We start from the raw sequence: 24,056 nt of genomic DNA on the forward strand, positions 1-24,056 counted from the left end.
GGGACTTTTTAACTCTTGTTATAGCTAGAATGTATCATTTTAGATCCATTAAATATAGATCTTAAACCGAAGAAGAGCCCCTGGAGTTCTCACATTTGGGAAGCTGGAGAATGTGAAGGGTGTATTTGATCAGAATTGCATAATTTATAAGAATTCTCTTAAATGAGTTACAGAAAACAGATTTGATTTCATCTTTCATTTTGCTTCTCTTTCCTGAAAGTACATGAGACTCCTGAAGAACAGCCCCATCTGAGATAGAGGATAGTGTCTCCTTAATTCACAATATCTAAAAACAAGAAAACCTCATATTTTCTCCTCCTGACTGACCTGGTGACTTTCAATGTTCTAATCAAGCAAGTAGTTGATGGATACTGTCTTTTCTTCCAAAACATTTCTGCTGTGAGCTCAGCACTCACACCACAGGCATACTGGAAATCTGAGGAAACAATGTCAAGTGTCTGTGCAAGGAGACTCTTGGTCACAAAAGCGGTGATGTAGAATAGTTCCATGCACATGCACTTGCTCCCAGGTGCAAGTGACATGGATTTTGGCAGGTGTGTGGGTAGTTGTTGCAGAACATTGCCTATGTTGTAAATTCAATTGAACTGATTCCTCAGCAGTTTCTCTGGATGAGCAGGACTGTGGCTTTCAGTACCTGCCTGGGCTTTTCAAGGTGGCTTTGACAGTTGTTTGGAGACCTGGATAATACAGAGAGAGACAGCTTCTGCTTTCAAACTGAGGAAGTCATGATTTGACTGTGTATGTATAGGCAGGGACATCTCATATTTGACAGGGCAAGGGGTAATGCCTTCAAGCTAAAAGAGGGGAGACTGAGATGAGCTCTTAGGCAGAAGCTCTTCCCTGTGAGGGTGCTGAGGCGCTGGCACAGGGTGCCCAGAGAAGCTGTGGCTGCCCCATCCCTGCCTGTGTTCAAGGCCAGGCTGGACACGGGGGCTTGGAGCAAGCTGCTCTAGTGGAAGGGGTCCATGCCCGTGGCAGGGTCTGGAACTGGATGAGCTTTAAGGTCCCTTTCCACCCAAACCAGTCTGGGATTCCATGATTTGACTGACTCCTAAACTGAATCTAGTAACATATGCTCTGAAGACAATTTTCTCCCTGAAAGAACCCACATGGCTTCTTGGAAGTACCAATTACTATTTGAAAACACACATAGATGTGTATCAAAGTGTCTAGTGTGAACGTGGAAGAGGAGGGAGCTATGGAAGGGTGTGTTTGGGCAAAAGGAGCCAACAAGCCCTGGAAACACAGGGAGTGGCTTGGAGAGGGACTTTATAGTGGGGAAGCTGAGATGGTTCATTCTCAGCCTGGAGACAGTGCTGCAAAACTGAGACCAGTGTGCCTCAGCACCAAGTGCACATCTACCAGTGCAGATGGCTCAACAGACTGGCTCCACTGAGAAGGAGACACGACCCGTTTCAGCCTTTCTGCAGCTTTTCACTTGGGAAGAGATCAGGATGCACAATGGCCATGGGCAAGGGCAGGAGCAATGGCTGGTGATTGACAGGAAAGTGTATGATGTCAGCAAGTTTTCCAAGCGACATCCTGGAGGCAGCCGAGTTCTAAGCCACTATGCTGGGCAAGATGCTATGGTAAGGTCTAGGAGGGCAGAGGAGGAAGCTTGCATTGTTGTCATGGTAGGAGGACATAGTGGGAAAGCAGTGGAGAGTTTGGTAGTTGATGCTGTGCTTGTTGCATGGATTTGCCTAAAGCCAGGGTCCAGGATTTTTTCCCAAATGCTGTTGACTACTCTGGAGCTCATAATTGTGTATCTGTGGTGAGAATTAGCTTCCTCTGGAGTTCAGCATCTGGTGTTCAGTCTCATGTCTTTTCTTAACCTTTTCATTTGTGTCTTGCTCAGGATGCCTTTATTGCATTTCATAATGATAAGTCCTTGGTTGAAAGATACTTGAAATCACTGCTGATTGGGGAGCTGGCACCAGATCAACCCAGCTGTGAGTCTAATAAAAATGTGAGTGTCTCTAATAGAAGTGAATGTGTCTAATAAAAACGTGAGTGTCCTAGAATCCAGCAGTGGGAATGGCTTGGGGTTTGGTATGGGAGGAGAAGGAAAACAAAAGAGCTAGCACTATTCTACGATTCTATGCCTGACACAGTACCATAGGCATGGGAGCATGCACTGTCCCAGAATCACTAAATCCACACCTGGGTGTGAGGAAAGGAGCCCAAGAGCCCCAGATTCTGCTTAGTTCTTCCCACTGCAATGTGTCAGTATCAAACTTGTTAGTAACTTGTTCTCCAGTGTCAAAAGAAAACCAAGATCTGTTGATCTGATGCTGATTTTTATACAGAGGACCCTCTGAGAGAATATCTCCTGTGATTTCCATGTCTACTTTGGGATTCTTGGGTGTGCTGTGTTTCATTTTCAATGTAGTCAGTGCATTAATACTCACTTTTCCCGCAGAAAGCACTTTTAGAGGATTTTCGTGAGCTGCGCTGCTCTGTTGAGAAGATGGGACTTCTAAGGCCAAATTACACCTATTTCTTTCTGATTTTCCTTCAACTTCTGGTACTGGATGTCGCATCCTGGCTCGTGGTCTGGCACTTTGGAATATCCTTTGTGCCTTTCGTGGTTGGCATGGCGTTCTTCGCCACTGCTCAGGTAAACTGCTGACAGCCTTTCAACACTGCAGACCTGTTTGGCTCTCCTGGGTAGATGATAATGAGATGCTGATATCCCAGTTGTTGTTTTACTTCCCCATCTTACATCCTGTTGTCTGGATGAAGACAAGCATGATCTACAGCACAGTTTTGGTTGACATGCAGCAAATCCCATTTTGCTGAGAAGCTGCTTGCCAGGGTTGGTGGGGTGCTGTGAAGCTGGCATTTCATAAGATGGGATAAGCTGATCTCCTCACTTACCCAAGCAAAAGAGGGAATATTTCATGCTCAACTCCACTGTTGAATGTCTGATAGCTCTGGTGCTTGTTGGGTCCTTTAGTAGACAGTTACACTCCCTAGTTCTGAATAATAGAAGGGTATGATACATGTCAGGGTTGGTGGAGGGAAGGAGGGAATAGGGACTTTGTGCCCCTTAGATGGGAAACATTGGAGGTTGAAGGAAGGAAGAAAGTGAGATTTTCTTAGTGGTGCTGAAACCTTAGGTTTGTTTAGACAGCTATGGGTAAAGTGTGAAGTAACTCATCTTTTTAAAACGATCTGTTCTATTTGCCCTGTATCTGCTAAGGCAGACACTCCTCAAAGAGCATTCTTGTATTTCCATAGGAAAAATTGAATGGAATCAAGTTGTGGATTTGTAAATGCTTACATTAGGTAGCTAGTTACTTGGAAATGATCAATTTGCAATGGGAGCAAAAGACTTCCATGCTGTAACAAAGTAATTACATTATAAATGAATTGTAATGCTATTTTGCTACTTTCCCCTCAGCTGCTACAATAAAATCAGTATCTGGTATCTGAAGAGTTGCACCAGATGATCCTTGTGATCTTTTCCAGCCTGGTATTTTATGATTCCCTGGTGATCTATGATGCTGAGCAGCTTTAGGAAAGTAGCATGGAAGGAAGTTCTTAGCAGTGAGCATCTAACAGAGCAGATGGGGTTTCTTCCCCAAACCAGGAGGAAGATGCACTCAGACTCTGAAGTTACAGGACTCCCAACGCAAATTAATGCAATGCCAATGTGACTCTTCTTATCCAGTGATTGTTTTGTCTTCCAGATCCAGATGGGCTTCTTCCAACATTATCTGGGGCACTGCTCTGTCTTCAAGAAGCCTAAATGGAATCGAAATCTGCAGATTGTGGTTATGAATGTTCTGAAGGTAGTTACCTCATGTTGGGAATATTCTCTGTGGTTAATATGGACTAAGCAATGAATGGGAGTGTCCCTATATTCAGATAATATTGCTTGTGAGGGAAGTGTAGTGCAGCTGTGAATAAGAGGTGGATAAATAGCAATTGTTGATACTGTTCAAGTCTGAATCCCTGGTCTTCATGTTTTTGTGCAGGGGTTACCAGCCAGCTGGTGGAATCACCTACACCACCAGCACCATGCCAAACCCAACTGCTTCCGTAAAGACCCTGACCTCAACATGCACCCTCTCCTCTTCAGCTTGGGAAAGACACTCTCTGTGGAGGTGAGCATGAGGATGTTTGGAGAAACACAGGTTTTAATGACAAGAAGCTATAGAGTGAGGAATAATATTGATTTCTGGGCATTTCTGCATGCTGTCATGAGTTTTGGAGATCTCTTAAAAAATGGCTTTGTTCTCACATTAACATAAGATTGATACCTAGATACAGAGGCTGAAATGAAACCTGCTTTTCGTTTTTGATTTGGAACTTCAGTACCTGATTTTCAAGAGGGGTTGAATTAGAGAAATTAAGAGGTAGTTCTCACTGTATTCATTAAGCAGAAATAAAAAATACCTCATGAAGGCTCCCTGGTCTGCAACTGGCCCATTGCAATGTCTTTTCATCTTTCAGCTTGGCAAAAAGAAGAAGAAGTTCATGCCTTACAATTATCAGCATATGTATTTCATCTGTGAGTATTTCATCCTTACTTCTTTGCAGTGCTGTAGAACTTCACCTAAATATCCATCTCCTTCCCAAAACAAAGGTTTTAAAGATAGTCCTGTTGAAGTCACAGCTCCCAGAAGTTTCCTTCACACCAAAGAAGGTTTAGATGAGGAGTTATTGCCCCTTATGTCTCTCTTAGGATTATGTGGCGTTAGGCACCATATAGGGGTGAATCAAGTGTATGGGTGAAAGGGTTGGGAAAGAAATCAAGTGGTGATGTGAAAAGAGGAAGAGAATATTCTGCTATGTGAAAGCTGGTGTAAATATAAGACAGCACTTTTATTTCCACTTGAAAGAGACTCTTCTTACAGATGAATATTCTGAAAGATTTATGATGCAGTGAATTGATAAAATGCTCTCTATTTTCGTTCTTTCTTCAGTATTGGCCCCACTTGCATTTGTACCCATCTCGCACCTGTCTATATTCTATTTTGCACTCAACAGGAAAAAGTGGTTGGTAAGCAGTACTTGCAATGTCTATAGAGAAGAATCTAAAACTGCCTCCACTCTGTGGCTATATTAAACTTCACCTCAAGCAATTGGGAGGGTTAAGAGAGAAAAGGCTGATTCTAGGCTTGCTGCAGCAGGAATGCTATCAATGGGAATGGGAAGTATTTTCTAGAAGCTATTTAGCCTTTTAGTAGCTCAATAAAAGTTAACAGAAGACTATCAAACGGAGTCCCAAAACAAGACTGTTTTTCTGTGGGTCTTTAGTTACTGAAGGTAATGTGACTGCTGCGGAATGTTTCAGGGATACAGTCAGCCTGAGACAGAATGGTGGTGTGGAGCCTCCCCTTGATAAATTAGAGACCAGTAACTAAGAACACTTTTAATACTGGAGTTCAAGTAAAGGGGAGAGGAGGGAGTGGAGGGGGTTCATCAACAAAGCCTTATTTTCATCTTGTTTTATTTCATAGGACCTCTTATTGACTGTCACTTTCTACATCCGAATCGGTCTCATGTATATTCCTTTAATGGGATTTAACAATTTTGTGATGTTCTTCTGGCTGTCCAGGTAACACACAGCACATCCAGAGTCCCCATGACTAATACTTGGAAACAACATAGAGTTTCAGTAGAAATAAATGCAAAATAACAATAGGAACTTCAATTTACTTATATTTATTTTCTAATAGACAGCCCAGAAGAAACAGTGAAATTCAGGGGAGGGCTGGTGGCTGCTCAGGGACATCTGCAGCCACAACCTGAGTGGTTCTCAAAAGAAACTGCAAAATGTAGGAAGCAAGGGGTGACACAGGAAATCCTAAATTGCATAAAAGTGCTCTTTCACTAAAGAGGAGATTCAGGAAGGGGTTTAATGGTAAATTTGGATGGGATTAAAGCTATGGTAAGTGTTTCTGTGTTTATCTGTGCAGGTGCCTGGAGAGTACCTGGTTTATTTGGGTGACACAGATGAATCACATTCCAATGCAGATTGATTATGATTCGAACAAAGACTGGGTATCTACTCAGGTGAGAATCTCTTTTATCTAGAAAGGGTCTGCGTTTCTGAATTGCAGGGCAAAGGCAATGTTCTTATTGTCATGGCTGTAATGCTGTGTTAATGAGGTTTGCTCTTGCTCTTTGTTAAATAGGCATTTCTGTGGCAGTAAAACACTTAAAACTTTAGTTGGAACAAAGGACATCAGGAGTAAAAAAATCCTACTTTTTCACTGAAACGTTTTCATGTATTTTTCACAATGCTTTTCCCTTTATTATGAAAAAAGATGCTCCAACAGACAATCTCCTTTTTAGGCTAACTAAAGAGAAGCAAAACGGGACTGTATTCCATTATTTTTTACCCTACTTGTTACAGCTGTAGTGCAGATAAGATAAATTTTTAGGTCTGATAAATTGAGTATGTTAATATAACTTTATTCCAGTCTTTGCTGCCTCCAGCAGCATTAAGCTATTCATTGGAGAGAAAGAGCCATTTCTAGAGCATGATTCACCTTCCTCTGAAAGGAGATCTGGTGAATGGCAACTGGTGTTCTCCCCTGACTGTAAGGTGATGAGCTCAGATGCAGATTTCAGACTAAAAGTGTCTAAATTTGGTGAGATGAAGCCTGTGTACACAAACCTTTCCCTCATCCTTTTGTGTCTGACTCCAATTGTACTAGTTGGAGGAGGCCAGAAGAATGGTTTTTGTTTCTCAACTGGGCATCTTTTCTTTCTTTCCATCCAAGTGAAAGATGTGAGAACCTCTTTAAAGAATCACAGTTGGGGTTGTGTGCATGACAGTCAAGTTGTTCTTTCTGAACAAAGAGCTATTTAAATTCACCTGTATGCTAACAACCCATTTAAATCTAGGCTTTGATTAATTCTTCAGGGCAATCATGGCTATAATCCCTGACTCTAACTTGTCCTTTATGATGGAGAGGGGTGGGTAATGATTGCTGATGTTCAGTTACCAGACTTGCAGAAAAATGAAATCTAAATCATCTGTTTCTTTGATGTCTTTTCCTCCCAGCTCCACGCAACGTGCAACGTGAAGCAATCTTTGTTCAATGACTGGTTCACTGGGCACCTCAACTTCCAAATTGAGCACCAGTGAGTATGATTCTGGGAAGAAGAGCGGGAATAATATGGGGAACTTAAAAGACAGCAAGGCCATGTAGTCTCAAATTAAACCATCTCAGGAGACCCTTTGCTCTCCTTCTGGGAGAGGGCAGGGAATTACTTTGGACAGAGGGAACAGAGAGTGGTGCAAGCCAAGTCCTACACTAACTGCCTCTCCTTCAATTCTGCAGCCTTTTCCCCACAATGCCTCGACACAACTACTGCGAAGTAGCTCCTCTGGTGAAAACCCTTTGTGATAAGCATGGCATTGAGTATAAAAGCAAGACTTTACTGACAGCATTTTCAGATATATTGCAGTAAGTATCATTTATCAAGATGGTTTTGCATTGTAATTGCTTGCAAGGAAGTGACATAGGCAAGCATTTCAAATCTATTTCCATGGAGAGATCAAACCTAGAGTTTATTTTGTTTTTTCTAAAGGCACTTAAATTTTCAAATTTGTTTTCTCTTATTAAATCCTCTCTACTCATTCCCTTTAGACAGGCTTTGCTATCCAGTTTTTAATCCATTTTTTCCATTTACTTCATTTTAATTCTAAATTGCATCCCATGAATTGAATGTTGTCTCCCCATAAGTGATTTTTTACTTTCTATTCCTGCAGTACACTGAAGGATTCTGGGGAGCACTGGCTTGAAGCTTATCTGCATGGGTAGAAACTGGCAAGTCTCAACTGGAATCTCCTCACCAGCCAACTGCTGTGGACTCAGCACAGACCAGCAGTGTGTGTTTGTGTCTCTGGTATAGAAACTCAGGAGCTGGGCAAAGCTAACTGCAGTAAGAATTGGTGTGGAAGTAGCTTCATGAGACATTTCTTTTCTTGTTCTCAACCATGAACCTCTATTCTTCCTGTTCTCAGTCTCATAACTTAGAGCCATGCTGAACTGGGCCTTTAAACTGGGGAGAAGTGGCTCCTGAGTCAGCTTGGTCAGTTGACTTCATTGAGGTGTGAGCTCATTGCTTATGGAAATGTTTGATAGGAAATTCTTCAGAGAATCATAGTATAGTTTGGGTTAGAAGGACCCTTTAAAGATCATCGTTAAAGGATTTGAAAGGACCTTAAGATCATCTCGTTCCAACCCTCTTGCCATGGGCAGGGAGACCTCACACTCGACCATGTCACCCAAGGCTCTGTTCAACCTGGCCTTTAAAACAACCAGGGATGGAGCATTTGCAGAGTCCCTGGGCAGCCCATTCCAGTGCTTCAGAACCCTCACATTAAAGAACTTCTTCCTTATATCCAATCTAAACTTCTCCTGTTTTAGTTTGAACCCATTACCCCTTGTCCTATCACTACAGTCCCTAATGAAGTGTCCATCCCCTGCATCCTTATAGCCCCCCTTCAGATACTGGAAGGCTGCTATGGGGTCTCCACCCATCCTTCTCTTCTCCAGGCTGAACAGCCCGAACTATCTTCATACGGGAGGAGCTCCAGTGCCCTGATCATCCTCATGGCCTCCTCTGGACTTGTTCCAAGAGGTCTGTGTCCTTTTCTGTTGAGGATGCCATAACTGCACACAGTGCTCCAGGTGAGGTCTCACGAGAACAGAGTAGAGGGGCAGGATCACCTCCTTGGACCTGCTGGTCACGCTCCTTTTGATGCAGCCCAGGATATGGTTGCCTTTCTGGGCTCTGAGCGTACACGGAAGCCGGCTCATGTTCATTTTCTCATCGACCAACACCCCTAAGTCTCTCTCTGCAGGGCTGCTCTGGTTCTCTTCTCTGCCCAGCCTGTAGCTGTGCCTAGGATTGCTCCAACCCAGGTGTAGGACCTTGCACTTGGCATGGTTAAACTTCATGAGGTTGGCATCAGCCCACCTCACAAGCGTGTCAAGGTCCCTCTGAATGGCATTCCTTCCCTCCAGCGTATCAACCAAACCACACAGCTTGTTGTCATCGGCAAACTTGCTGAGGGCACACTCAATCACACTGTCCATGTCGGTGATGAAGATGTTAAACAAGACGTGTCCCAGCAGGATCCCTGAGGGACACCACTCGTTACTGGTCTCCAGCCAGACATTGAGCCATTGACCAGAACTCTTTGTGTGCGGTCATCCAGACAGTTCTTTATCCACCGAGTGGTCCATCCATCAAATTGATATCTCTCCAATTTAGAGACAAGGATGTTGTGTGGGACAGTGTCGAAAGCTTTACACATGTCCAGGTAAATGACATCAACTGCTCTATCGCTGTCCCTCAGTTCCGTAGCACCATCATAGAAGGCCACCAGATTGGTCAGGCAGGATTTCCCTCTTGTGAAGCCATGCTGGCTGTCACCAAGCACCTTGTTGATTTTCATATGCCTTAGCGTGCCTTCCAGGTGAATCTGCTCCAAGATTTTGCCAGGCACAGAGGTGAGCCTGACTGGTCTGTAATTCCCCGGGTCATCCATATCTACTTTCTTGACAATGGGGTTTATATTTCCCTTTTTCCAGTCGTCAGGAACTTCACCTGACTGCCATGATTTTTCAAATATGATGGTCAGTGGCTTAGCAACTTCATTTGCCAGCTCCTTCGGGACCCGCGGATGGATTTCATCTGGTCACATGGACCTGTGCATATTCGGGTTCTTAAGATGGCCTCGAACCAGATCCTCTCCTACAGTGGACCTAGGGTCTTCATTCTCACAGTCTCTGCGTCTGCCTTCCAAGACTTGGGTTATGTTGTCAGAGCTTTTGCCAATGAAGACCAAGGCAAAGAAGTCATCCAGAACCTCAGCCTTCTCCAAATCCAGGGCAGCCAGTTCTCCTGATAGCTTCCGGAGGGGGCCTACATTGTCCCTAGTCTGTCTTTTATTCTCTACATACCTATAGAATCTCTTCCTGTTATCTTTAATACCCCTAGCCAAGTTTAATTCTAACTGGGCCTTAGCTTTCCTAACCTGGTCCCTAGCTTCCTGGACAACATCCCTGTATTCTTCCCAGGCCGCCTGTCCTTGCTTCCACCTTTTATAAGCCTCTTTTTTCCTCTGAATTTTCCTCAGCAGCTCCTTATCCATCCTAGGAGGTCTCCTGGCCCTCCTGCTGTACTTCCTTCTAGTTGGGACACAACACTCCTGAGTTTGTAGCAGGTGATTCTAGAATATCAACCAACAGTCTTGGGCCCCCCTGCCCTCTAGGGCTGTATTCCACAGAACCTTACTAAGCAGGTTCCTGAAGAGGCCAAAGTCTGCTCTCTTGAAGTCCAGGGCAGTGAGCTTGCTGCACGCTTTTCTCACTGTCCTGAGGATCTCGAATTTGACCATCTCATGATCGCTGCAACCAAGGCTTTTCTGGAGCGTCACATTTCCAACAAGCTCTTCCCTGTTGGTGAGCAGGAGGTCAAACATGCTACCTCTTCTTGTTGGCTCCTCTGTTACTAGCAATACATTTGTATGTAATATATCAGGGCCATAAGTTCTGACCTGTATGTACTAAGGTTAAAAAGAGGCATGTTTTACTCAGGTGTGGCGTCTGCAATACAAAATTATTATTGAAGATACAGGGCAGAGATACAGGGAAAGCCAAAGGTTTAGGAAAGTTCCTTATTGCAAAAGAATAAAACTGCCGGAGCTCCTTGACACCAATGAAAGAAGAGGCAAAGGGTGATGGGTTCAGACTTAAACACGGGAAGTTCAGGTTAGATATAAGGAAGAAGTTCTTTACTGTAAGGGTGGTGAGTCCCTGGCACAGCTTACCCAAAGAAGTGGTAAATGCTTCATCCCTGGCAGTGTTTGAGGCCAGCTTGTATGGAGACTTGGGTGACACGGTTTAGTGTGAGATATTCCTGCCCATGGCACAGGGTTGGAACTGGATGATCTTAAGGTCCTTTCCAACCCTAACAATTCTAGGATTCTACACAGAAGGTACAAATTCATAGTACCAAGGTTCAATAATATTCCATATAGCAGGAGCAGTGATAGATTGTCCACAAACGGAAATAGCAAAATTCAAGGATAACCTAATTTTCCATTAGACACTCCCTTGCAAACTGTAGCTGTTGTTTGCTTTGACTCAGAAAGAGATCAGGACAGACTTGTGGGCAGTATTATCATAATTGGGCCACCTCCTCAAAACAGACCTTTGGGATGAACGTGAATGCTTCTAAAGCAATCATTTTGATACACAGCCAGGTAGAATGATAACTTCTGCTGGCAAAAAAAAGGGTGCAAATGTCCTAACAAATGAGTCTGAATTCCTTTCCGGGATCATCTCACAACTAGTTATGGAAAATAAACAAGATGAAGTAATAAATGCTGGGTGTAACCCAAGTAAAAGAAGAGGCGAATGATGATGCTGCCAATGAGCTCAGGTTATGTCTTGGTCATTTTGAGGTTCTGTTTATTTTATTTCTTCTTCTCCTGTCATTGAAGAGGAAGATCAGGAACATGTGACTTCATTTGAAACTGTGGTTTGCAGTTCTGGTGTCCTCAACACAAGAAGGACATGGAGCTGTTGAAGCAAGTCCAGAAGAGGACATGAGGATGATGAGGGAACTGAAGCACCTCCTGTATGGAGCCAGGCTGAGAAAGTTGGAGCTGTTCAGCCTGGAGAAGAGAAGCTGAGTGGAGACCTCATAGCAGCTTCCAGTGTCTGAAGGGGGCTACAGAGATTCTTGGGAGGGACTCTTCATCAGGGACTGGAGTGACAGGACAAGGGTGATAGGTCCAAAGTGAAACAGGCGAAGTTCAGGTTGGATATAAGGAAGAAGTTCTTTACTGTGAGGGGGGTGAGGTCCTGGCACAGGCTACCCAAAGAAGTGGTAAGTGCTCCATCCCTGGCAGTGTTCAAGGCCAGTTTGGATGGAGACTTGGGTGACATGGTCTTGTATGAGGCATCCCTGCCCATAGCAGGGGATTGTAATTGGATGACCTTAAGAACCTTTCCAACCAAAACCATTCTATGATTCTATGAAATATTTCTGTCTTGAGCAAGTATTCCAAAGTTACTAAAACAGAGAAATAAATAAAGGAAAAAGGCCTGCTGGAGTCTAATTCACATTCCAGGCCAGATATCAGCTGGTTCACATTGTGCTCTCTGTCTGATAGACAACTTAATCATGAGTTGTCTCTCTCTCTATATATAATAATAATTCTTGAAGAAAACTTTTCTTCTGAAAGAACAGCATCACTTTAGCAAAGACAGTCACCAGCCATAACATGTCAAGGCAGGGATAGACTGGGATATATCCTAAACCTGGTGTCATCAGATGCAAGACTGGAACCATAATGCAAAAAATATTTTTTCCTGAAAATAAAAAAAGAATTTGCAAAATTGCCAAAGTCACATTTGAGCAATAGACATCATCAGGATTAGCTTCTGTCTTAGTTTGTTGAAGTTTGCTCAAGAACTGAAGCCATAGTGCACTCCATAGAATCATAGAATAGTTAGGATTGGAAAGTCATCCAAAGCTCTATGAAACCTGGCCTTGAACACCGCCAAGGATGGAGCATTCACAACTTCCCTGGACAACCCATTCCAGTGCCTCACCACCCACACAGTAAAGAACTTCTTCCTTATATCCAACCTAAACGTCCCCAGTTAAAGTTTTAACCCGTTACCCCTTGTCCTATCCCTACAGTCTCTAATGAAGAGTACCTCCCCAGCATCCTTATAAGCCCCCTTCAGATACTGGAGGGTATATCCAGATACCTTCAGCCTGTTGTACCTGGCAATGAAGAACCTGTTAGAGAGAACCAGAATGATGTCTGGCCCAGGAGTAGGAGTTGGAACTTCTTGTAACAGGGGTTGGAACTAGATGATCCGAAGGTCCTTTCCAACCTTAACTATTCTATGATAAAATGGGTTGCCCAGGGAAGCTGTGAATGCTCCATCCCTGGCGGTGTTCAAGGCTGGGTTGGGTCGAGTTTTGGGTGACATGGTTTAGTGTGAGGTGTCCCTGCCCATGGCAGGGGAGTTGCAACTGGATGATCTTAACGTCCTTTCAAATCCTAAGTGTTCTATGATTCTATGATCATATGGAAGGAAAGCAGGATTGCCATAGGAATGCCTGTTCTCAAAGTCTGTCTGAGTTGGGTAAAACTCTTACTCAGGCTTAGTAAGTAAGACTCATGCTGGCTCAGATCATTTGTAGATATAACTGTGCTTGGGAAGATGACTACCTGACAGATGGATGTTCTATTCTCAGAGTTAAAATAGGATCTAGCATGATGCCTTCTTGATTAAAGTGAGTAGTGGCTGAACTTCTTGTCATAAGGCAGATTTGGACATACTTTATGATAATCTAAAAGGCCACACAACTACTCCATTCTACCTCAAATTTTATTGTAGCAATAAAGCTTTAGTATCTCCAGGGATGAAGAGGTTTGGACAGTGATGTTCACTGAACATGGCATGCTACCCCAGGACACTGCATACTTTATGGGAAATGTGGATGGAGCAACTGGAAATAGATTGACATTGCACATGATCTGCCACCAGAGATAAAAGAACTGACAGTACAGGAGTGTATGTGCATGCAAATCAGAGCTACGAGTCCCAGCTTAGCTACACTGGATTCAAGCTGCTGCTTTTGTTTAAGAGCAAGGTTTGAGAAATGAAAGAAGCTCATCACTGCAATCAGTGAGATTAAGGAGCCCTCACATGATCTGGAGGACGCTTAGACTATAAGAACTTTATAAAACTTAAGCTGGGAGGGAGAAACAAATGCAGGACATAATTATGGATTGGTAAGGAGCTATTTGTGAGGCAGACTGGGAATGCAAAGAACAGGGAAAGGTCAGGGAAGAGCAAGTAGGAACTGCTAAAGTGTCTTCAGCCTTATAAATGAAAAATATCATCCGGGACTCGAGTAATAGGACAAGGAGCAATGGGTTTAAACTCCAACAGAGGAGGTTTGGGTTGGATAATAGGAAGAAATTTGTTACTGTGAAAGTTGTGAGGCACTGGCATAGGCTGCCCAAGGAAGTTGTGGCAGCTCCATCCCTGGCAGTGGATGATCAGGAACTGGAGCACGTCCTGTATGGAGACAGACTGAGAAAGTTGGGGCTGTTCAGCCTGGAGAAGAGAAGGCTGCGTGGAGACCTCAGAGCAGCCTTCTAGTGTCTGAAGGGGACAAAGATGCTGGAGAGGGACTCTTCGTTAGGGACTGTAGTGATAGGACAAGGGGTGATGGGTTCAGCCTGAAACAGGGGAAGTTCAGGTTAGATATAAGGAAGAAGTTCTTTGCCATGAGGATGATGTGGCACTGGAATGGGTTGCCCAAAGAAGTGGTAAATACTCCACCCCTGGCAGTGTTCAAGGCCAATTTGGATGGAATCTTGGGCTACATGGTCTATTGTGAGGCATCCCTGCCCATGACAATGGTTTGGAACTGGGTGATTTTAAGGTCCTTTCCAACCCCAAACCATTCCATGGTTCTATGAATCAGTGGGTGCACTGCACTGAACGTATAAAATGCTATTATAATGCTGACTCTTCTGGAAAAAACAACAAACAAACCAATCAAAATGGGTTTGTTTTCCTTTTTAAATTTGCATTTAGCTTGAATCGCACTGTGTCTTTTCTTCTCTTTGTAACAATATATAATGCTACTTGTGTGCTTGAGAAAGGGACTTTTTAACTCTTGTTATAGCTAGAATGTATCATTTTAGATCCATTAAATATAGATCTTAAACCGAAGAAGAGCCCCTGGAGTTCTCACATTTGGGAAGCTGGAGAATGTGAAGGGTGTATTTGATCAGAATTGCATAATTTATAAGAACTCTCTTAAATGAGATACAGAAAACAGATTTGATTTCATCTTTCATTTTGCTTCTCTTTCCTGAAAGTACATGAGACTCCTGAAGAACAGCCCCATCTGAGATAGAGGATAGTGTCTCCTTAATTCACAATATCTAAAAACAGGAAAACCTCATATTTTCTCCTCCTGACTGACCTGGTGACTTTCAATGTTCTAATCAAGCAAGTAGTTGATGGATACTGTCTTTTCTTCCAAAACATTTCTGCTGTGAGCTCAGCACTCACACCACAGGCATACTGGAAATCTGAGGAAACAATGTCAAGTGTCTGTGCAAGGAGACTCTTGGTCACAAAAGCGGTGATGTAGAATAGTTCCATGCACATGCACTTGCTCCCAGATGCAAGTGACATGGATTTTGGCAGGTGTGTGGGTAGTTGTTGCAGAACATTGCCTATGTTGTAAATTCAGTTGAACTGCTTTCTCAGCAGTTTCTCTGGATGAGCAGGACTGTGGCTTTCAATACCTACTTGGGCGTTTCAAGATGGCTTTGACATTTGTTTGGAGACCTGGATAATACAGAGAGAGACAGCTTCTGCTTTCAAACTGAGGAAGTCATGATTTGACTGTGTATGTATAGGCAGGGACATCTCATATTTGACAGGGCAAGGGGTAATGCCTTCAAGCTAAAAGAGGGGAGACTGAGATGAGCTCTTAGGCAGAACCTCTTCCCTGTGAGGGTGCTGAGGCGCTGGCACAGGGTGCCCAGAGAAGCTGTGGCTGTCCCATCCCTGCCAGTGCTCAAGGCAAGGTTGGACACGGGGGCTTGGAGCAAGATGCTCTAGTGGAAGGGGTCCCTGCCCGTGGCAGGGGCTGGAACTGGATGAGCTTTAAGGTCCCTTTCCACCCAAACCAGTCTGGGATTCCATGATTTGACTGACTCCTAAACTGAATCTAGTAACATACGCTCTGAAGACAATTTTCTCCCTGAAAGCACCCACATGGCTTCTTGGAAGTACCAATTACTATTTGAAAACACACATAGATGTGTATCAAAGTGTCTAGTGTGAACGTGGAAGAGGAGGGATCTATGGAAGGGTGTGTTTGGGCAAAAGGAGCCAACAAGCCCTGGAAACACAGGGAGTGGCTTGGAGAGGGACTTTATAGTGGGGAAGCTGAGATGGTTCATTCTCAGCCTGGAGACAGTGCTGCAAAACTGAGACCAGTGTGCCTCAGCACCAAGTGCACATCTACCAGTGCAGATGGCTCAACAGACTGGCTCCACTGAAAAGGAGACACGACCCGTTTCAGCCTTTCTGCAGCTTTTCACTTGGGAAGAGATCAGGATGCACAACGGCCATGGGCAAGGGCAGGAGCAATGGCTGGTGATTGACAGGAAAGTGTATGATGTCAGCAAGTTTTCCAAGCGACATCCTGGAGGCAGACAAGTTTTAAGCCACTATGCTGGGCAAGATGCTACGGTAAGGTCTAGAAGGGCAGAGGAGGAAGCTTGTATCATTGCCATGGTAGGAGGACATAGTGGGAAAGCAGTGGAGAGTTTGGTAGTTGATGCTGTGCTTGGGGCATGGATTTGGCTAAAGCTGGGATCTAGGATTTTTTCCCAAATGCTGTTGACTACTCTGGAGCTCATAATTGTATATCTGTGGTGAGAATTAGCTTCCTCTGGAGTTCAGCATCTGGTGTTCAGTCTCATGTCTTTTCTTAACCTTTTCATTTGTGTCTTTTTCAGGATGCCTTTATTGCATTTCATAATGATAAGTCCTTGGTGGAAAGATACTTGAAAACACTGCTGATTGGGGAGCTGGCACCAGATCAACCCAGCTGTGAGTCTAATAAAGATGTGAGTGTCTCTAATAGAAAGTGAATATCTCTAACGAAAATGTGAGTGTACTAGAATCCAGCAGTGGGAATGGCTTGGGGTTTGGTATGGGAGGAGAAGGAAAACAAGAGAGCTAGCAGCATGCCTGACACAGTACCATAGGCATGGGAGCATGTACTGTCCCAGATGACCTGGGTGTGAGGAAGGTGCTCCAGAGCCCCAGATTCTGCTCGGTTCATCCCACTGCAATGTGTCAGTATCAAACTTGTCAGTAACTTGTTTTCCAGTGTCAAAAGAAAACCAAGATCTGTTGATCTGATGCTGATTTTTATACAGAGGACCCTCTGAGAGAATATCTCCTGTGACTTCCATGTCTACTTTGGGATTCTTGGGTCTGCCGTGTTTCTTTTTCAATGTAGTCAGTGCATTAATACTCACTTTTCCCGCAGAAAGCACTTTTAGAGGATTTTCGTGAGCTGCGCTGCTCTGTTGAGAAGATGGGACTTCTGAGGCCAAATTACACCTTTTTCTTCCTGATTTTCCTTCACCTCCTGGTACTGGATGTCGCATCCTGGCTCGTGGTCTGGCACTTTGGAATATCCTTTGTGCCTTTCGTGGTTGGCATGGCGTTCTTCACCACTGCCCAGGTAAACTGCTGACAGCCTTTCAACACTGCAGACCTGTTTGGCTCTCCTGGGTAGATGATAATGAGATGCTGATATCCCAGTTGTTGTTTTACTTCCCCATCTTACATCCTGTTGTCTGGCTGAAGACAAGCATGATCTGCAGCACAGTTTTGGTTGCCTGCAGCAAATCCCATTTTGCTGAGAAGCTGCTTGCCAGGGTTGGTGGGGTGCTGTGAAGCTGGCATTTCATAAGATGGGATGAGCTGATCTCCTCACTTACCCAAGCAAAAGAGGGAATATTTCATGCTCAAGGAAGGAAGAAAGCAAGATTTTCTTAGTGTCACTGAATCCTTAGGTTTGTTCAGACATGTATGGACACAGTGTGAAGTAACTCATCTTTTTAAAACAATCTGTTCCATTTGCCCTCTATCTGCTAAGGCAGACACTCCTCAGAGAGCACTCTTATATTTCCATAGGAATATGGAATGTAATCAAGTTGTGAATTTGTAAATGCTTACATTATGTAGATAGTTACTTGGAAATCATCAATTTGCAATGGGAGAAAAAGATTTCCATGCTGTAAAAAAGTCATTATATTACAAATGAATTGTAATGCTATTTTGCTACTTTCCCCTCAGCTGCTACAATAAAATCAGTATCTGGTATCTGAAGAGTTGCACCACATGATCCTTGAAGTCTCTTCTAACCTAGTATTTTATGATTCCATGGTGTTCTATGATGCTGAGCAGCTTTAGGAAAATAGCCTGGAAGGAAGTTCTCAGCATCTAAGATAGCAGATGGGGTTTCTTCCCCAAACCAGGAGTAAGATGCACTCAGACTCTGAAGTTACAGGACTCCCAAGGCAAATGAATGCAATGCCACCATGACTTTTCTTCCTCAGTGACCCTTTTGTCTTCCAGATCCAGATGGGCTTCTTCCAACATGATCTGGGGCACTGCTCTGTCTTCAGGAAGCCTAAATGGAATCGACTTCTGCAGATTGTGGTGATAAATGTTCTGAAGGTAGTTGCCTCCTATTGGGAATATTCTCTGTGGTTAATATGGACTAAGCAATGAATGGGAGTGTCCCTATGTTCAGATAATATTGCTTGTGAGGGAAGTGTAGTGCAGCTGTGAATAAGAGGTGGATAAATAGCAATTGTTGATACTGTTCTAGTTTGAATCCCTGGTCTTCATGTTTTTGTGCAGGGGTTTCCAGCCAGCTGGTGGAATCACCGACACCACCAGCACCATGCCAAACCCAACTGCTTCCGCAAAGACCCTGACGTCAGCATACACCCTCTCCTCTTCAGCTTGGGAAAGACACTCTCTGTGGAGGTGAGCATGAGGATGTTTGGAGAAACACAGGTTTTAATGACAGGAAGCTATAGAGTGAGGAATAATACTGATTTCTGGATATTTTTGTATCCTGCCATGAGTTTTGGAGCACTCTTAAAAAAAGGCTTTATTCTCACATTGACATAAGATTGATACCTAGATACAGAGGCTGAAATGAAACCTGCTTTTCGTTTTTGATTTGGAGCTTCAGTACCTGCTTTTCAAGAGGGATTTTATTAGAGAAATTAAGAGGTAGTTCTCACTGTATTCATTAGGCAGGAATGAAAAATACCTCATGAAGGCTCCCTGGTCTGCAACTGGCCCATTGCAATGTCTTTTCATCTTTCAGCTTGGCAAAAAGAAGAAGAAGTTCTTGCCTTACAATTATCAGCATATGTATTTCATCTGTGAGTATTTCATCCTTACTTCTTTGCAGTGCTGTAGAATTTCACCTAAATATCCATCTCCTTCCCAAAACAAAGGTTTAAAAGATATTCCTGTTGAAGTCACAGCTCCCAGAATTTTTCTTCACACCAAAAAAGATTCAGATGAGGAGTTATTGCCCCTTATGTCTCTCTTAAGATTATGTGGTGTTAGGCATCATATAGGGGTGAATCAAGTGTATGCATGAAAGGGTTGGGAAAGAAAAGAAGTGATGACATGAAAAGAGGAAGAGAATATTCTCTGATGTGAAAGCTGGTGTAAATGGAAGACAGCACTTTTATTTCCACTGGAAAGAGAATCTTTCTTCATACAGAAGAATACGGAAGACAGGCTGAGAAAGTTGGTGCTGCTCAGCCTGGAGAGGAGAAGGATCAGGGTAGACGTCATAACAGTCTTCCAGTATCTGAAGGGAGCCTATTGGGATGCTGAGGAGGGACTCTTCATTAGGGACAGTAGTGATAGGACAGGGGGTAATGGGTTAAAACTTAAACAGGGGAAGTTTAGATTGGGTATAAGGAGGAAATTCTTTCCTGTTAGAGTGGTGAGGCACTGGAATGGGTTGCTCAAGGAGGTTGTGAATGCTCCGTCCCTGGGAGTGTTCAAGGCCAGATTGGACGAGGCCCTGGGTGATATGGTCGAGTGTGAGGTCTCCCTGCCCATGGCAGCGGGGTTGGAACTGGATGATCTTAAGGTCCTTTCCAACCCTAACTATTCTATGACTCTATGATTCTATGATATGGTTTAGTGTGAGGTATCACTGCCCATGGCAGGGGGGTTGGAACTGGATGATCTTAAGGTCCTTTCCAACCCTAACTATTCTATGATTCTATGATATGGTTTAGTGTGAGGTTTCGCTGCCCATGGCAGGGAGGTTGCAACTGGATGATCTTAAGGTCTTTTCCAACCCTAACTATGATATGATTCTATGATTCTCTAAGATTTATGATGCAATGAACTGATAAATCTCTTTTGTTTTCATTCTTTCCTTCAGTATTGACCCCATTTACATTTATACCCTTCTTCCAGTCATCTGTATTCTCCTTCGCAATCAAGAAGAAAAACTGGTTGGTAAGCAGTACTTGCAATGTCTAGAGGGAGCATTCAAAAACTGCCTCCACTCTGTGGCTATGTTAACCTTCACCTCAAGTGATTGGGGTGGTTAAGAGAGAAAAGGCTGATTCTAGGCTTGCTACAGCAGGAGAGGGAGCATTCAAAAACTGCCTCCGCTCTGTGGCTATGTTAACCTTCACCTCAAGTGATTGGGGTGGTTAAGAGAGAAAAGGCTGATTCTAGGCTTGCTGCAGCAGGAACGTGATCAATGGGACTGGGAAGAATTTTCTAGTAGCTATTTAGCCTTTTAGTAGCTCAATAAAAGTTGACAGAAGACTATCCAACAGAGTCCCAAAACAAGACTGTTTTTCTGTGGGTCTTTAGTTATTGAAGGTAATGTGAGTGCTGTGGGATGTTTCAGGGATACAGTCAGCCTGAGACAGAATGATGGTGTGGAGCCTCCCCTTGATAAATGAGAGACCAGTAACTAAGAACACTTTTAATACTGGAGTTCAAGTAAAGGGGAGAGGAGGGAGTGGAGGGGGTTCATCAACAAAGCCTTATTTTCATCTTGTTTTGTTTTATTTCATAGGACCTCTTATTGACTGTCACTTTCTACATCCGAATCGGTCTCATGTATGTTCCTTTAATGGGATTTAACAATTTTGTGATGTTCTTCTGGCTGTCCAGGTAACACACAGCACATCCAGAGTCCCCATGACTAATACTTGGAAACAACATACAGTTTCAGTAGAAATAAATGCAAAATAACAATACGAACTTCAATTTACTTATATTTATTTTCTAATAGACAGCCCAGAAGAAACAGTGAAATTCAGGGGAGGGCTGGTGGCTGCTCAGGGACATCTGCAGCCACAACCTGAGTGGTTCTCAAACGAAGCTCCAAAACGTAGGAGGCAAACGGGTGACATAGGAAATCCTAAATTGCATAAAAGTGCTCTTTCACTAAAGAGGAGATTCAGGAAGGTGTTTTAATGGTAAATTTGGATGGGATTAGAGCTATGGTAAGTGTTTCTGTGTTTACCTGTGCAGGTGCCTGGAGAGTATCTGGTTTGCTTGGGTGACACAGATGAATCACATTCCAATGCAGATTGATTATGATTCGAACAAAGACTGGGTATCTACTCAGGTGAGAATCTTTTTTCTAGACAGGGTCTGCATTTCTGAATTGCAGGGCAAAGGCAATGTTCTTATTGTCATAGCTGTAATGCTGTGTTAATGAGGTTTGCTCTTGCTCTTTGTTAAATAGGCATCTCCGAAGTAGTAAAGACACTTAAAACTTTAGTTGGAACAAAGGACATCAGGAGTAAAAAAATCCTACTTTTTCACTGAAGCGTTTTCATGTATTTTTCACAATGCTTTTCCCTTTATTATGAAAAAGGATGCTCCAACAGACAATCTCCTTTTTAGGCTAACTAAAGAGAAGCAAAACGGGACTGTATTCCATTATTTTTTACCCTACTTGTTACAGCTGTAGTGCAGATAAGATAAATTTTTAGGTCTGATAAATTGAGTATGTTAATATAACTTTATTCCAGTCTTTGCTGCCTCCAGCAGCATTAAGCTATTCATTGGAGAGAAAGAGCCATTTCTAGAGCATGATTCACCTTCCTCTGAAAGGAGATCTGGTGAATGGCAACTGGTGTTCTCCCCTGACTGTAAGGTGATGAGCTCAGATGCAGATTTCAGACTAAAAGTGTCTAAATTTGGTGAGATGAAGCCTGTGTACACAAACCTTTCCCTCATCCTTTTGTGTCTGACTCCAATTATACTAGTTGGAGGAGGCCAGAAGAATGGTTTTTGTTTCTCAACTGGGCATCTTTTCTTTCTTTCCATCCAAGTGAAAGATGCGAGAACCTCTTTAAAGAATCACAGTTGGGGTTGTGTGCATGACAGTCAAGTTGTTCTTTCTGAACAAAGAGCTATTTAAATTCACCTGTATGCTCACAACCCATTTAAATCTAGACTTTGATTAATTCTTCAGGGCAATCATGGCTATAATCCCTGACTCTAACTTGTCCTTTATGATGGACAGGGGTGGGTAATGATTGCTGATGTTCAGTTACCAGACTTCCAGAAAAATGAAATCTAAATCATCTGTTTCTTTGATGTCTTTTCCTCCCAGCTCCACGCAACGTGCAACGTGAAGCAATCTTTGTTCAATGACTGGTTCACTGGGCACCTCAACTTCCAAATTGAGCACCAGTGAGTATGATTCTGGGAAGAAGAGCGGGAATAATATGGGGAACTTAAAAGACAGCAAGGCCATGTAGTCTCACATTAAACCATCTCAGGAGACCCTTTGCTCTCCTTCTGGGAGAGGGCAGGGAATTACTTTGGACAGAGGGAACAGAGAGTGGTGCAAGCCAAGTCCTACACTAACTGCCTCTCCTTCAATTCTGCAGCCTTTTCCCCACAATGCCTCGACACAACTACTGCGAAGTAGCTCCTCTGGTGAAAACCCTTTGTGATAAGCATGGCATTGAGTATAAAAGCAAGACTTTACTGACAGCATTTTCAGATATTTTGCAGTAAGTATTACTTAGCAAAGTAGTTTTGTGTTACAATTGCTTGCAAGGAAGAGACATAGGCAAGCATTTCAAATCTATTTCCATGGAGAGATCACACCTAGAGTATTTTTGGTTTTTCCTAAAGGCACTTAATTTTCAAATTTGTTTTCTCTTATTAAATCCTCTCTACTCATTCCCTTTAGACAGACTTTGCTATCCAGTTTTTAATCCATTTTTTCCATTTACTTCATTTTAATTCTAAATTGCATCCCATGAATTGAATATTGTCTCCCCATAAGTGATTTTTTACTTTCTATTCCTGCAGTACACTGAAGGATTCTGGAGAGCACTGGCTTGAAGCCTATCTGCATGGGTAGAAACTGGCAAGTCTCAACTGGAATCTCCTGACTAGCCAACAGCTTCAGACTCAGCACAGACCAGCAATGTGTGTGTGTGTCTCTAGTATAGAAACTCGGGAGATGGGCAAAGCTAACTGCAGTAAGAATTGGTGTGGAAGTAGCTTCATGAGACATTTCTTTTCTTGTTCTCAACCATGAACCTCTATTCTTCCTGTTCTCAGTCTCATAACTTAGAGCCATGGTGAACTGGGCCTTTAAACTGGGGAGAAGTGGCTCTTGAATCAGCTTGGTCAGTTGACTTCATTGAGGTGTGAGCTCATTGTTTATGGAAATGTTTGATAGGAAATTCTTCAGAGAATCATAGTATGGTTTGGGTTGGAAGGACCCTTTAAAGATCATCTTTAAAGGATTTGAAAGGACCTTAAGATCATCTCGTTCCAACCCTCTTGCCATGGGCAGGGAGACCTCACACTCGACCATGTCACCCAAGGCTCTGTTCAACCTGGCCTTTAAAACAACCAGGGATGGAGCGTTCGCAAAGTCCCTGGGCAGCCCATTCCAGTGCTTCAGAACCCTCACAGCAAAGAACTTCTTCCTTATATCCAATCTAAACTTCTCCTGTTTCAGTTTGAACCCATTACCTCTTGTAATATCACTACAGTCCCTAATGAAGTGTCCATCCCCTGCATCCTTATAGGGCCCCTTCAGATACTGGAAGGCTGCTATGGGGTCTCCAACCATCCGTCTCTTCTCCAGGCTGAACAGCCCGAACTATCTTCATACGGGAGGAGCTCCAGTGCCCTGATCATCCTCATGGCCTCCTCTGGACTTGTTCCAAGAGGTCTGTGTCCTTTTCTGTTGAGGACACCATAACTGCACACAATACTCCAAGTGAGGTCTCACAAGAGCAGAGTAGAGGGGCAGGATCACCTCCTTGGACCTGCTGGTCACGCTCCTTTTGATGCAGCCCAGTATACGGTTGGCTTTCTGTTCTGCGAGCACACACTGGAGCCGGCTCATATTCAGTTTTTCATCGACCA

At 43.5% G+C, this 24,056-nt stretch overlaps 2 protein-coding genes across 2 annotated transcripts; both read left to right on the forward strand.

The window, feature by feature from the left end:
* The first annotated feature begins 1,391 nt into the window (after positions 1-1,391).
* LOC133210944 (acyl-CoA (8-3)-desaturase-like) lies at positions 1,392-7,874 on the forward strand. Its single transcript, XM_061350836.1, has 12 exons — positions 1,392-1,610; positions 1,880-1,990; positions 2,444-2,641; positions 3,717-3,818; positions 4,005-4,133; positions 4,483-4,540; positions 4,956-5,032; positions 5,493-5,590; positions 5,952-6,048; positions 7,046-7,125; positions 7,326-7,451; positions 7,757-7,874. Exons 1-12 carry the CDS (start codon positions 1,392-1,394, stop codon positions 7,806-7,808), a joined length of 1,347 nt encoding a protein of 448 aa, XP_061206820.1. The 3' UTR covers positions 7,809-7,874.
* An 8,217-nt stretch (positions 7,875-16,091) lies between these two features.
* On the forward strand, positions 16,092-23,034 carry LOC133210945 (acyl-CoA (8-3)-desaturase-like). Its single transcript, XM_061350837.1, has 12 exons — positions 16,092-16,310; positions 16,580-16,690; positions 17,119-17,316; positions 18,216-18,317; positions 18,504-18,632; positions 18,982-19,039; positions 20,068-20,144; positions 20,719-20,816; positions 21,180-21,276; positions 22,273-22,352; positions 22,553-22,678; positions 22,983-23,034. The coding sequence occupies exons 1-12, from the start codon at positions 16,092-16,094 to the stop codon at positions 23,032-23,034; spliced, it is 1,347 nt and encodes a 448-aa protein (XP_061206821.1).
* The last annotated feature ends 1,022 nt before the right edge of the window (positions 23,035-24,056 follow it).

This window comes from Neopsephotus bourkii, unplaced genomic scaffold (assembly GCF_033783945.1).
Source record: "Neopsephotus bourkii isolate Nb327-2 ecotype Australia unplaced genomic scaffold, CSIRO-AGI_Nbou_v1 NB_542, whole genome shotgun sequence".
NCBI lineage: Eukaryota > Metazoa > Chordata > Aves > Psittaciformes > Psittacidae > Neopsephotus > Neopsephotus bourkii.

Bases quoted from the DNA above. Each gene is read 5' to 3' on its own strand.
- LOC133210944 (XM_061350836.1), top strand. From the start codon at position 1,392: ATGGCTCAACAGACTGGCTCCACTGAGAAGGAGACACGACCCGTTTCA. The intron at 6,049-7,045 runs GTGAGAATCTCT...TTTTCCTCCCAG, and splicing joins AAGACTGGGTATCTACTCAG to CTCCACGCAACGTGCAACGT. The intron at 7,452-7,756 runs GTAAGTATCATT...CTATTCCTGCAG, and splicing joins GCATTTTCAGATATATTGCA to TACACTGAAGGATTCTGGGG.
- LOC133210945 (XM_061350837.1), top strand. From the start codon at position 16,092: ATGGCTCAACAGACTGGCTCCACTGAAAAGGAGACACGACCCGTTTCA. The intron at 16,691-17,118 runs GTGAGTGTCTCT...CTTTTCCCGCAG, and splicing joins GCTGTGAGTCTAATAAAGAT to AAAGCACTTTTAGAGGATTT. The intron at 22,353-22,552 runs GTGAGTATGATT...TCAATTCTGCAG, and splicing joins AACTTCCAAATTGAGCACCA to CCTTTTCCCCACAATGCCTC.